Below are 15,253 nucleotides of genomic sequence, written 5' to 3'. Positions count from 1 at the left end.
TGGCTGTACTCATGGGGCTAATCCCTGCCCATATTTTGTGGCCCATATGTGCATGTTTTTGTGGTAAAATGTTGTAGCTATTAGCTAACGTGTTTGGGCGGACTTTGGTCACATGCTTTTTGCCTCATTGTGTGGTTCTACCCATAAAAAAAATAAACTCTAGTGGCAAGTGACTACCTTGAAACTCAGTGCCAAATGGGGGTGTCTACTGCTGGAACTTTTGGGTCTTTTTGTATTAGGGGTTCAGTATTGTATCAAAGCCTGGTCCTACTGGAGTAACCTCTGGTACTCTGGTGGCACGGGCCGATCCTAATGGGGCTACAATAATTCCCATTCCTGTATATGGCATACAATAGATGAATAGACAATATAGATAAAAGATGATCTGTTTTTGTCTTTTTGTCAGGTGTCCCATCGGACTTAAAGGTGTTTATAATAAAGAACAATGCACGGGAAATGGCTGTAAGTGCAATGTGAACATAGAGACTGGGTTGTATGAAGATGGTTGTGTATTTGTTCCTGAAAAAAATGTTGCTTCCAAACAATCCATAATGTATCTGCAGGCGCTACCGAATGTAAGTCACAGTTCATACCTATGATTCAGTCTAGCCCTTTATGTCTATTAACACACTCTTATTTTTATGACCATGCCTGCATGCGATCCAACTTTACGCCAGCACAAGCAGGGCCGGCTCCAGGTTCATGTGGGCCCTTGGGCGATAAATCTCAGTGGGCCCCCCTGGTGGCATTCTTTTACACTTACATTTTCCCCTGTGGCTCCCACATTGTATAATGACCCCCAATGCCCCCCCAGAAATTATAGTCACCCCCAGTGGCCCCCATGCAGTATAATGACCCCTCCAATGCCCTTCCACACAGTATAATGACCCCCAGTGGCCCCCACACAGTACAATGACCACACAGTGGTCCCCCACATAGTATAATGCCCCCCCAGTGACCCTCTATTCAGAATAATGACCCCCCAGTGGCCCCCACACAGTATAATGACCTCCTGTTGCCCCCTATATAGTATAATGACCCCCAGTGGCCCCCTCATTTTATGTTATCTATTTCCCAATCCAAGATCCTTCCCCAGCTCAGTCAGTCTTAGGGGAGAGTTCAGCCTACTAAACTGACCAAGGGGTCAGAGAGGCCACCCATTGAAAGTAATTAGCCAAGATCTATATGTCGCTAGAAAAAGCCTATTGGAATCCCCGCTTTTCTACCGCTGTATGAGCATGCAACTGGATATGTCCTCCTGTAGTCCATCTTCATCCAGGAAGAGTATGCTAGTTTCTTTCTTTCTATGGTGGTCTCAGATCAGTGCCACAAAAACATGCCTGCAGGCGCAACGCACACATACAGTATATACACCTTGTTGCACAGAATCCTTGCTGTCAGGAGGGTTCCATATTCTATAGATTAGTCAGTGCATCATCTCAGTTTTTTTCTCTTTACCCTCCCTGACTGCTGGGTTATCACAGGCTGTAGTATCCCCATTATGTGCTGATAGGAGGTGTTGTGTGCCTCACACAGGTCAAGGAGGTCAGTAACTGGGACATCTGCGCTGGTGGAGGGTAGGCCGATGCCCAGGGGGCCGCATGGGCCCTCCTCACGGCCGGCCAGTAGTTTTTTGTATGTTTTTGGGGATGTATTTTGTGATGGACTGTGGTATTTTGCTCTGTTGGGGTCGTATTATGTGCCACAATATGGTATTGCTGGCCCTGCCTTCTATCTTTTTGGATCCCATTACAAAACGGGGCCACTTTTAGTATTTTTTCCTGGGCCACTTTAAGTTCCCTGTTCACCCCTGCGGCTGCAGAGACAGGGCCAGTGCTAAAAACAAGCTTATTCAGGTCGGGAAGGTCAGTGACAGCATTGCTGTGTGAAGAGTTATGACCAGCCTGCACTGGGGCCGTCTGTGAAGCGTGCTGTGCTGGGCTCAGGTACTTCATTACACACAGAAGAAACTTACCCCGTCAGAGGTCAAGCTTTACTTCTGCTCTCACTCCCTTTGATCTTTCTCAAGCAGAGAGACAGAATACACATAGGCAGTGCGGCTGGGGGCCCGGGCAGTGCATAAACACTAAGTATCTCTGCAGTAGGCTAGTCTGACGCTGCCTTCCTTTCATGAATTAAGGAGGCCTGACAAAATCATAAAAGCACTGCTCCTGGGCCCCTTGTCAGCTCGGACCCAAAGCAGTTGCTTCCCTGTATTGATGGAAGCGCTCATAGCAGCGCAGTGGGCCCCTCCAGGAGCAGCGGGCCCCAGCACTTGCTCGGGTATGCCAGGTGCTGACACCAGCCCGGAGCACAAGGAGTCTTTTATAAAATAAAATAAATATTAGGAGTAGTACATCAAAAATGGTGCAGGCTAACAATATTTTTCAGATATGATACATTACATTTGTCAGGGGAGATATTCAGGTCCATAAATATTGGGACATCAACACAATTCTAAAATTTTTGGCTCTATACACCACCACAATGGATTTGAAATGAAACGAACAAGATGTGCTTTAACTGCACACTGTCAGCTTTAATTTGAGGGTATTTACATCCAAATGAGGTGAATGGTGTAGGAATTACAACAGTTTGCATATGTGTCTCCCACTTGTTAAGGGACCAAAAGTAATGGGACAGAATAATAATCATAAATCAAACTTTCACTTTTTAATACTTGGTTGCAAATCCTTTGCAGTCAATTACAGCCGGAAGTCTGGAACGCATAGACATCACCAGACACTGGGTTTCATCCCTGGTGATGCTCTGCCAGGCCTCTACTGCAACTGTCTTCAGTTCCTGCTTGTTCTTGGGGCATTTTCCCTTCAGTTTTGTCTTCAGCAAGTGAAATGCATGCTCAATCGGATTCAGGTCCGGTGATTGACTTGCCCATTGCATAACATTCCACTTCTTTCCCTTAAAAAAACTCTGTGGTTGCTTTTGCAGTATGCTTTGGGTCATTGTCCATCTGCACTGTAAAAGCGCCGTCCAATGAGTTCTGAAGCATTTGGCTGAATATGAGCAGATAATATTGCCCGAAACACTTCAGAATTCATCCTGCTGCTTTTGTCAGCAGTCACATCATCAATAAATACAAGAGAACCAGTTCCATTGGCAGCCATACATGCCCACGCCATGACACTACCACCACCATGCTTCACTGATGAGGTGGTATGCTTAGGATCATCAGCAGTTCCTTTCCTTCTCCATACTCTTCTCTTCCCATCACTCTGGTACAAGTTGATCTTGGTCTCATCTGTCCATAGGATGTTGTTCCAGAACTGTGAAGGCTTTTTTAGATGTCGTTTGGCAAACTATAATCTGGCCTTCCTGTTTTTGAGGCTCACCAATGGTTTCCATCCTGTGGTGAACCCTCTGTATTCACTCTGGTGAAGTCTTCTCTTGATTGTTGAATTTGACACACACACATACACCTACCTCCTGGAGAGTGTTCTTGATATGACCAACTGTTGTGAAGGGTGTTTTCTTCACCAGGGAAAGAATTCTTTGGTCATCCACCACAGTTGTTTTCCGTGGTCTTCCGGGTCTTTTGGTGTTGCTGAGCTCACTGGTGCGTTCCTTCTTTTTAAGAATGTTCCAAACAGTTGTTTTGGCCATGCCTAATGTTTTTTCTATCTCTGTTGGGTTTGTTGTGTTTTCTCAGCCTAATGATGGCTTGCTTCACTGATAGTGACAGCTCTTTGGATCTCATCTTGAGAGTTGACAGCAACAGATTCCAAATGCAAATAGCACACTTGAAATGAACTCTGGACCTTTTATCTGCTCACTGTAATTGGGATAATGAGGGAATAATACACACCTGGCCATGGAACAGCTGAGAAGCCAATTGTCCCATTCCTTTTGGTCCCTTAACAAGTGGGAGGCACATATGCAAACTGTTGTAATTCCTACTAGAAGTGAATGGAGAGTGGCCGCATTTGCACGGTGTGTCCACGTTCACCTTGGGGACCCCATTCATTTCTATGGGGCCAAGGCTGCGTGAAAAACGCACAATATAGAACATGCTGCGAATTTTCCTGGACTCATAGATGATCAGTGATAAACAACGCTCATGTGCACAGACTCATTGAAGTGAATGGGTCAGGATTCAGGGAGGATGCCATCTGTTCACAACACACATAACATTCGGATGGACAGAAAACTTATTTGTCTGAAAGAAGCCTTCGGGTACGGCCACACGGTCAGTTTTCCTGATGCAGTTTTGGAAGCCAAAAGCAATAATAAATTCAGAAAAGAGAAATCATATCCATCCTTTATACTTTCTTTTCTTCTATGGTCCACTCTTGATTTTGGCTTCCAAAACCGCATCAACCTGACTGTGTGGCCGTACCCTAAGGGTTAAAATACCAAAGTCTTTTAAAAAGTATGTATCATGTATGCATTTTAATTTTATTGAAAAAATTTAAGTGTCTAGAAGAGAAATTATTTTATTTTTAATGATGTATTTACCGGTATGTATTGTTTTAAAACTCCCATAACTGATACATTGGATACACTTAGTAGAGTGTGTGTCCTTTATGGCAACTGCAATGAATAGGAAGTGTTGTTAAAGGTGTTTTAAAAAAAAAACTGCCAGAATCGGTTATGAAAATAAAATAAGCAATACTTAGCCAATCCCCGGGCGATGCCATTTTGACATTCTTTGGCCAATACTTCCTGATGCCCCTCGGCATGCAAGAAAGCATCTACATGTCAATGGGAACAAGGAAGTATAGACCAGTGGGGAAAAATTATCAAATAAAATAGAATGAAACTGTTTACAAAGTTAAAGAGGACGACATAATAGTTGTATCTATGAGGATAGGCCATCAATATGTAAATCCTGGAAAACTCCTTTAACTTATGTTATATGTAGTGTCACATTTGACTGTATGTACCATCTACTACATTATCTGTACTCAGAGAGGCCCAAAACGGGCTGTTCACTAATGGGCTAATATAGGAACTGATGGGGCTATGCACATGATAACTGAAGATAATGACATTCTATATTAACAAAATGTTAACATTTCAGGTATCTGAATTTTGTGATGCTCAGAGTCACAACACAGAGGCTCCAAATTTACAGAACAAAATGTGCAACTATCGCAGTACATGGGATGTCATCATGAACTCAACTGACATACAGTCCACCCCAGCAACATATAATACGAACATTCCTGAACCCACCATCACCCTTCATCAGGCTTCAGACAGGGTGGTCACCTTGGTGTCAGATGTTTCAGGAAGTATGAGCTCAGTAAGTGTTTGGATAATCTCTCTTTTTTATGTTATATCTCCATGTTCTCTACAGTATAAACCTCACTTTCCTACTGTCACTTTCCTGTAACTTTTAAGCAGTAGTAAGTCAGCATTTTTTGTCAGCCAAAACTAAGAGTGTGCCAAAAACATGGAAGAGTTCCAAGTTTTTCCATTATTCTTCTCCTGTTTGGGTTTGACCACATAAGAACAACTTTTGGCCACTACTACTGCGGATTATGCCGTGATTTCACAGACAAAATTCAGCTATGGATATGTTACGGATTTTGCTATGGATTTTACTGTATGCATAGTAAAGCTTGATATCCATGTCAATTTACATTGATATTTTTTTTCCCAGTATATAAATGAGTGACCGCCCTATCCACATAACTGTGGTTCCCCTGATTAAAACGCTGTTTTCCTTCCAATTAGGCCTTTGGTGCAACGAGGGCATCACTATTACTCTCATTTTACCCAAGCTTTTCTGTGAGCCTCTCACTCACTGATTTGATTGACAGGACCAGGAAGTGACAAAGCAGTATTGAGAAAAAGTATCATCATAACCTGGGAAGGCAGTCTTGGATCAACAAAAAATAACAGCGTTTTAATCAGGTGAACCACAGCTATGCTTCTATGCAAACAGTTTGATAGGGAGGTCGCTGGTGACAGATTCCCTTTAAAATATCATATATATTTCTGGTCCTGTAAATGCTTCCGACACGGAAATCCATGGCAGTAAATACACAACATTTACTCCCCGTATAGACTTTAGGTTCTACCCCTGGTTTTGGCTTACAGAAACTGGTGAATACGGCAGTGTGAAAGTGACCTTCTAGTTAGGGATGAGCGAATCGACTTCGGATGAAACATCCGAAGTCGATTCGCATAAAACTTTGTTCTAATACTGTACGGAGCACTAGCTCCATACACTATTAGAATGTATTGGCTCCGATAAGCCGAAATTATTACTTTGCGAAGTCTCACGAGACTTTGCATAATAACTTCAAAAATCAATTTCTACTGTAAAAAAAACATTTCCTGAACTCAGGTTTGGTTTCAAGTGGTACCTTGGAACCGAACCGGAGTTCAGGAAATGTTTTTTTACAGTAGAATTTGATCTATGAAGTTATTATTAGTGATGAGCGGCAGGGGTCATATTCGAATTCGCGATATTTCGCGAATATTTTGTAGAATATTCGTCGAAAATTTGCGATTTTTTTTTTTTTACTCGAAAAATCGGAAAGGTAATGATTGTGTAATATGCAAATTTTGGGAATTCGAATTTTCGGATTCTAATTTTTTATTGCGAATTTTTCAACTTACAACTATTAGACAAAGAAGATTATAGCACTATATTAGCTAAATTGCTCTATATTCGATTTTTTTCAAATATTTTCTATATTGCTATAACTAATTTTCTAAAACAAGAATATTTAGCAATATAGCGAATATTCAAAAAAAACGAATATAGCGCAAAATTCGCAAACACTGCTACTTCTAAAGTCAAGTATATTGCAGCCTTCTTATTGGCCCACAAGCTAGAAGCAGTGAGGGATCATGTGTATTGATAAAAAAATTAATAAAAAAAATCGAAAAAATAAAAAAATGAAAAAATAAATTCAAATATTCGAAATTACGAATAATAACTTATTATTATATATTCGTAATTTTGAATATTCGAATTTATTTTTTCAATTTTTTTTTCAATTTTTTTATTTATTTTTTATTTATTTTTTATCAGTACACATGATCCCTCATTGCTTCTAGCTTGTGGGCCAATAAGAAGGCTGCAATATACTTGACTTTAGGAGTAGCAGTGTTTGCGAATTTTCGACAAATATTCTACAAAATATTCGCGAAATATCGCGAATTCGAATATGACCCCTGCCTCTCATCACTATTTATTATGCGAAGTCTCGCAAGACTTTGCAAAGTAATAATTTCGGCTTATCGGAGCCAATACATTCTAATACTGTACAGACCTCCTGCTCCGTACAGTATTAGAACAAAGTTTTATGCGAATCGACTTCGGATGTTTCATTCCAAGTCGATTTGCTCATCCCTACTTATAGTCATGGATTTTAACCTTAGATAACTTTCACCTTCTCTAAATTTCCAGGGTAAACGAGATGAACGACTGGTCCAGGCTGCAGAAGTTTTTATCATGCAGATTGTTGAGGCAGGATCGTCTGTTGGACTTGTGGAGTTTAATAGTGCTGCTACAGTCATTTCACCCCTGGTGCAAATAATCACAGATGACGAACGTCAAAAACTAAAACTTCTCCTTGTAAAGAAAGCAAGTGGAGGAACCAACATATGTGCTGGCATTCGGAAAGGTTTTGAGGTAACTAAAAATTCATATCATCGCTCTAAATTTCCATTCTCTGTCAGGAGAACATAATAACGAAAATAATGGGAGTGCCAGATTCAGTACGTAACTGCATCAAACTGAGCTGAACAGTTCAGTTTTCATTTGGGATCCTGTTTTTTAACGGACAAAAATGTCCTACATGCAGGAATTTTTTTGTATGATATTTTTGACCGAATCTGTGACATTTGGCCTGGTCATTGACTCCTGTGCCTGACGCTGGCTATTACACACTGGGTGCCCGTCTTACATCCCCTACAAACACTCAACATCACAAGGACCCCAGCTACTCTACCATCAGGCAGGAGCCCCATAACCAGGGTGTACCGTTAAGGAAGAAAGGGTGTGTCCTGCTTTCACTGCATGGCACTTGGGAGCAACAGTGTGAGGAAGCTGCTGTGTTTGACTGTGACAGCCAGAGCCACTAGCACTCCCATCCTCCACTCTGGATTTATATGTTACTTTGTACTGTTGGTCATAAAGAGATGACTTGTAAAAGTGATCTCTACAAAATAGAAAGTTTTCTCATAAAGTAGCCATCCCGCCCCCCAAAAAAAATAAAAATAAAAATAAGATGTTCAACTTCTAAACCCATATTTATTTTATCCCTATGGGCAGAGCAATGATCCCTCCCTTTTGGAAGCAGTGCTCCGTCCTGCCTCTGGAAGAAACAGCAATCCCTACTGTTAATTATTCTTTCTATTCTGAATATGGAGTTTATTTAGTCAACGTAAGGGCTTCCCATTTAAATCTAGTAGTGACACCTTGCCAGCTTGAAAATTATATGAATGGAGCCTTAATAGCATAACAATTTTTTCCTTTCTTTTGCAACCAGTCCAATATTTGTTTAAAAAGAAACTGCATCAAAACTGTATGTACAATTCCAGCCTTAGTCTATGTTCACACTAACATTGTGGCTTCCAATCATTACGTAAGGCACTGCCAGGTACTTGGAATGATGGAACTAAAGATGAGTGAAGAAGTACGTACCGAACCAGGTTCAGTCCAAACTTTGCTATTTTTTAGATGGCAGATGAACCCGAACATTTTCAGGTTTGTTTTGATGAATCTACTAAAACGATTCATAGTGCCATTTTAGTGCACAGGTTGGCTGGACAAAAGTAGTAGGGAGTAAGAAGAAGTGTTCTCACATGACCCTGAGAGGAAGTGGGGTGGGGGTTTGCCCTCATTGGCTCCCAGGACTACAGACAGGCTGGATGAGTCAATCAGTGTTGCAGCAGGCAGGGAGGTGCCCTAGCAGAACAAGCAGCAGATCATTCTGTGCTGGGCTGTGAATGAGGGTGGTTGGGTCTTCCAGTGATTGCAAGAAAAAACATCTTAGGGAGTCAAAGACAGTTGGAAATCAACAAAGCTTGTATTCTACTGCCAGGGACAGTGAAGGGAAGGCTAGAATTTTAATTTTTTTTTAATTGTGTATAGAATAGGGACAAGCAGGGAAGCTGTCAGCCAGGGAGTGAGAAATTAGGAGCTGACTGGCTGTACCTGCAGTAATTTTATTTTTTGCAATTAAACCAGCATAACGGGGATTAGTACACCAATACACAGGGTAGGGCAACAATTTATCCATGACTGTTAACGTGAAATTAGGTGTCAGGCCTCAATCATCCTTTTCTATTTATTGTATCTCCACACGGTTGTTTACCAGTGAGTGTTAACGTGAAATTAAGCATCAAGCCTCAATCGTCTGTTACCGTTTATTGTATCTCCACATGGTTGGAATTTAGGGACTTATTCATTTTAATTAAACCAGCATAAACTGTAGGTGATCAATGCACCAATACACAGGGTAGTGCAGTTTTGTGAGTGAAAACTTGATATTAAGCATCAGGTCTCAATCGTCCTTTTCCGCATTTTTTTTTGTATCGCCACACGGTTGGAATTTTACTTTTTATTTCTTTGGGAGTTGTTCAATTTAATTAAACCAGCATATAGGTGACCAGTACACCAATACACAGGGTGGTGCAACAATTCACCTGTAAGTCATAACGTAATATTAAGGGTCAGGCCTAGCCCTCAATCATCCATTTTCATTTATTGTTTCTCCACACAGTTGGAATAATTTTTTTTTGGGATCTGTTTAATTTAATTAAACCATCATATAACTGATCTGTACACCAATACACAGGGTAGAGCAACAATTTACCTGTGAGTGATAATGTAATATTAAGGGCCAGGCCTGTTTATTTTTTGGGGGATTCAATTTAAAGAGGACCTTTCACCACTCCTGACATGCCTGCTAATAGCTGCATTCCCCATGTAACAACAGTTCTGGAACATCTATTCTTATGGCTCTACGTTGTGCCATTCCTTTATTTCAAGGTGGGTGTTAACAAGTTGGGGGGGGGGGGGGGGGTACCTGCACAGTCTGACAATGACAGCACTGATTGGATAGACTGAGTCTATGCAGGTACACCCCCCAACTGGTTACCACCCCTCTGTACCCTTACTGCAGACTGATAGCAATTAATTTATAACTTTGAGTTGAAATAATAAGGGAATTGCACAACATAGAGCCATAAGAATAGATGCTCCAGAATTTTAATTACATGGGAATGCATTAAGCTATTAAAACAGGCATGTCAGGAGTGCTGAACGTGAACAGTCCTCTTTAAATTAACCAGCATATAGGTGATCACTACACCAATACACTGGATAGTGCACCAAATTATCTGAGAGTGATAACACATTTAGGCCTAATTCCATTTCTCTTAATGTGTATCTCTACACAGTGTTGGGGGGTTGTTATACAGTATATTAAATATTTCAAACCAGCATACACGTGATTACTACACCAATACACAGTGTAACACACAAAATGATCTGTGAGTGATAATGAATTTAGACCTAAATCCGTTTCCATTTATTTCTGTCTCCACATGTTTCCAATCCAATTTTTTGGAGATGTTGTTGAAATTATTAAAACCAGCATACACTATATACGTGATAACTACACCAATACACAGGGTAGCGCATAATATTATCTGAGAGGCCCAAAAATATCAGGGCACCGGAAGACCCAAGCGAAAGACCTTGAGCCAGAATGTGGGTAGTAGCAGCACCAATTATCCATCCAGAAGTAGAAGTAGTATTAGTAGTAGCAGTAGGCCACAGTTGTCCCCGCTGGATTCTTTAAGACATAACATTATTGTTGAGGATAAGATTGTGGATTGGATGGCTCACTCCTCTTCTCAGTTGCAGCAGGATGACATGAGAGTTGGACATCGTGCCGTGGAGCCAGGAGTCAGGGCATTCCTCCTGCTCCTCCTCCTTGCAGCTCCAAAGAAGGCTTTCAGTGGAGTCATCTAAGTCTTCACTGCCCCTTCCTAGTGGGAAGCCTTCCTTTTTCATAAGAAGTAGCAAGGAAACCCCACCATGCCCTATGGCAGATAGTCAAGAGAGTTTCCCTGTTGACGACTTGTGTGAGAGCAGTCAGCATTTGTACTGCCCTGAGGAGGAGGTGGAGGCTGCAGAACCCAGGAATAGCTGTGTTGGTGGTGGTAGTACTGGTAGTACTGTCACCCATAGCCGCGGTATTGGCTTTGGGGGCAGCAACAGTGGGAGCCGGAGGCAAATGCAGATCAGGGGAGGGAGCCAAAGAACCCACAGTCTGACAAAAGCAGCAGGGATGAATGAGTGCTGAACAGGACCTGGAAGCTGGATTAGGGTGCTGAGGAGGAGGCAACATAAGAGGAAGAGGGTGATGGAGGCAGCAATAAAGAGCAGAGGCCACACACCTCCCAAAGAATAGCCAAAGTCATATCTGCTTCGGGATCTGATGATATCACTGACGCTATGGGTGGGTTAAGCCCAAAACGTGCCAGAACTAAACCATGCTCGGCTGCATCTACCTCTGCGAGAATATCTCCCGTCTGGCAGTTTTTATTCACGCGGAAGACAGAAACATTGCCCTGTACAAGCTGTGCAAGAGCAAAATAAGTCATGAGCAGGCAAACACAAAGGTAGGCACTACAGCTCTATTGAACCACATGAAGTGGCATCAGACCATCCCTTGGGCAAGCATAAGTGGCAGCCAGCTACCGCCACAGGAGGTTTCTCCTTCTCCCAGTCCCCCTTGCGGCAGCCAGACTGCATCCATGGGCAGTATGGTGTCTTTTACATCATCATCCTTTTCTGTTTCTCCTGCTGTTTCTCCTTTTCCTACACTCAATCGTCAGCCATCAGTAATGGAATGCGTTGATGGGAAACAACTCTACAAACCTAGCAATCTGATGGTACGCAAGCTTTATTCCCACCTGGCCAAGTTGCTGGTGGTGCAGTTGCTGCCATACCATTTAGTTGGGTCTGTTGTCTTTAGAGACCTAATGGCATGCACTCAGCCTTGCTGGAACATACCTAACCTCCATTGTTTTCTCCCAAAAAGCCATCCCTGCCTTGTCCGTGGTGGATAACATGGGCCGCTCCTTGCAATTCTCGCTGTGCAGCAAGGTTCACACCACGGTGGACACCTGGAGCAGCTCTTATGGGCAGGGACAGTACATGTCTTTCATGGCCCACTGGGTCAATGTTTTTCCGCAGCAGCAGCAGCAGCGAGGCAGCACCCTGTCAATGACCCCAGGTCCTTTTGACCCCCCTCACGATTGTGTCTGGCTGGCTCCCATACAAGGCACTTATCTGCCTCTTCTTCCATGGACACGGCGTTGCCCACCGTGTTGTAGCTGATCAGCCAGGGCGAGAGTAGCCACACTGTCGAGCAGTTGCTAAAGAACATCAAGTAGCAAACATCCAGCTGGCTGTCACCCCGCCGACTCCCACTGAACAAGGTGGTCAGCAACAATGGGTGCAAATTCCTGGCCGCCCTGAACCTTGGCGAAATAACACATGTTCCCTGCATGGCACACGTCATCAACCTAGTGGTGCAACACTTTCTAAATAAACACACTGGCTTGCGGAAGTTGCTGGCAAAGTTCAGGAGACTGTCCAAGCATTTCAGCTATTCTTATGTGGCAAGGAACGCTCTGCACTTTCAGCGACAGAACGGCCTGGCGCTACACCGCTTAATCCATGATGTGCCAACTCTCCGTAATTCAACATTACACATGCTTGCACATCTCTACAAGCAGTGTAAAGCCATGATTTTGTCATGCACCAGAGAGTCTCAGCAGCTGGGAGCATGTGTCGCCTAGAGGTCAGGCTGTGGCAGCTCATCCGAAACACCTGTTGGGTGCTGAAGCCCTTCGAAGAGGCCGCAAAGTTTGTCAGCAGGGACAACTGTGGTATGAATGATGTCATCCATCTCATAATTATCTTAGAACAGACTCTGAAAATCATGCAGCAGGGGACGATGGCGGAAGAAGAACAGTTAACGCATTTTGCTGTCTGCCCTATAGCTCTTGGGACACACACAAAGGGAACCTGCTATGGAGCATTGTGAGCTGCCACTGCAAAAGGAGGAGGATGATTTGGAGGTGGAGGAGCAAGAGGACGATGATGAGGATGGCACCAGCCAGGACACCCAATCCTCTCAGAAGGGGGCAGAGTCGGAAAGAACTGGCTCCTGTATGCTAACTTGCCTACGTAGTGGCAGGCGTATTGTTGACATCAAGCAGTCTGATGATTACTAGATAGCAATGCTTTTAGACCCTCACTATCAAGGCAAAAAGAGGGAATGTTTTCCTCTCACAGAAAAGGAGGACAAATTACATTATTACTAGGAAACACTGTGGACGCAGCTTGCCGTAGCTTACAGCAATGCCTGCCACCATTGTGTCCAGAAGGTAGGCCCCTCTCCACCCCCCACAGAGTCACCTCTCTCCCACCGCCATGAGCAGCAGAAGCCGCAGCAGCAGTAGCAGCAGCCAGTTCAGTCTCCTCAACATGATGGAGCAGTTTTTCCAGGTGTTGTGCCAGGCTGAGGCCAGTCAGCAAACCGACAGCTCCCGTTCAGGCCTACCTAAACTCTGGGCAGTCTGTGGCACATACCTTATTCGCTGACCCCATGGATTTCTGGGCAGGCAGACTGGAACAGTGGCCCGAACTAGCACAGCACGCTCTCTTTCTTATCTCCTCCAGTGTCAATTCGGAGAGGGTTTTCACCCAAGTCCTCCACCAAGCCTGGATTCAGGTACACTTTTATACTCCTCTGGCTGAGGCCGATGAATATATCTGGCCTTGCCCTCGGTGCCCTATCCTGCCACTGTTGTTGCCTGCCTGTCTGCCTCCATCGTGCCACTGCCACCATCATGCTACTGCTGCAGCCTGCCGACCAAAATCTTCCTTAAGGCTACTGCTGCCTCGATCCTGCTGCTGCCTGCAAATATGTACCATATGGCTGCTGCAGCCGCAGCTGCCTCAACAGCTGCTGCTGCTCCTCACTGCTAATCCCCCTACTGCCACCACTATTAATGCAAAGCATCTGCCACTACTACCACTACCACCACTACTGCTACTACTTCTACTACCCATAGACAGCCATTCTACAGCCTTGTATGGTCCATGCTATGCTGCTACTGCTGCTATTGCGGCCGCCTGCCACTATATCCGTACCTTTTCCACATCCACACTGCACTGCTGCTGCTCCCAATTAAAAGGGATAATTTTTTAGACTCATTCACAATGAGACACTTTTTCTTTTGACAATCAACACTTGTGCGTGTCGTAAGGTCAGACATTGTGACCCTGTCATGGTATAATTTTTGGATGCTTGGTCCCCCAAGCCACTTTTACATTTTTTTATTATCCCATAACACAGTGTGTGTTTAAACATCATCTGCTCCTGATAAGGGACAATTTTTGGAATCTTTTGGAATATGAAAAAGCATGAGACACGTGTCGGCGTGGTGTGTTTACCCATAGCCATGTATGCCAGTGTCACTCAGACAATATATATTATTATATACATCGCATACTTTTGGGGGGGGGGAAAGTGCGTCTTATGGGGTGAAAAATATGGTATTGCTGTAATTGCCTTCGAGAGCTTGAGGAAGAAATTCATAAAAAAATTATTGAATTAATAAAGTTTTCCTAGGAATTTTTTTTCCAACAAGACGGTGTTATATACCAATTTTCATGGCAATTAGAGCAACTTAGGTTCGGCCCGAATCAATTCGGATCTGTACCAAGCTTTTTTTTTTATTAATCGAACCTAAACCGAACTAAACCTCGAGTGGTTTGTTCATCTCTAGATGGAACCCATTGACTTATGAGGTGTCCATCAGGTTCCATTGTGTTTTCCATCACTTAGGCCGGACGAATGCAGTATCACTACGTGTTCCTCTATGGAACTAAAATCCCATGGGCATATAAAATATGACCATTGGAATCTATGGAAAGCACTTAAATATGCGGAGGCATCTGTATTGCTTCAATGTGTCATGCATATTTCATGCTTATTTAAAGGGGTTTCCCGGGTAGTTCAATACTGATGGCCTATTCTCATCTTATCTGTGGGGATCCAGTTCCCAGCACCCCAGCATATCAGCTGTTTGAAGAAGACACATTGCTCTGGTGAGTGCTGCAACCTCTTCTAAGGCTAGTGATATCATATTCATCAGTCCTATGGCCTATGTGTAGCTTAATTCAAGTGAACGGTGAACGGTGATGTGCTTGGTATGCTGTGAAGTGGCCTCAGTATTCACTACA

The 15,253-nt window shown here is 43.3% G+C and overlaps 1 protein-coding gene across 1 annotated transcript in view; it reads left to right on the top strand.

Moving 5' to 3' along the window:
- LOC120978929 (calcium-activated chloride channel regulator 1-like) overlaps window positions 1-15,253 on the top strand; it is a 75,738-nt gene that overhangs the window by 16,061 nt on the left and 44,424 nt on the right. The window contains exons 5-7 of the mRNA XM_040407377.1: window positions 407-575; window positions 5,039-5,263; window positions 7,385-7,609. Coding sequence (XP_040263311.1) covers window positions 407-575; window positions 5,039-5,263; window positions 7,385-7,609 — 619 coding nt within the window. The remainder of the gene's footprint in view (window positions 1-406; window positions 576-5,038; window positions 5,264-7,384; window positions 7,610-15,253) is intronic.

This window comes from Bufo bufo, chromosome 9 (genome assembly GCF_905171765.1).
Source record: "Bufo bufo chromosome 9, aBufBuf1.1, whole genome shotgun sequence".
Taxonomy (NCBI): domain Eukaryota; kingdom Metazoa; phylum Chordata; class Amphibia; order Anura; family Bufonidae; genus Bufo; species Bufo bufo.
Note: the sequence above shows the minus strand (reverse complement) of the source record. Positions and strands in the feature narration are given on the sequence as shown.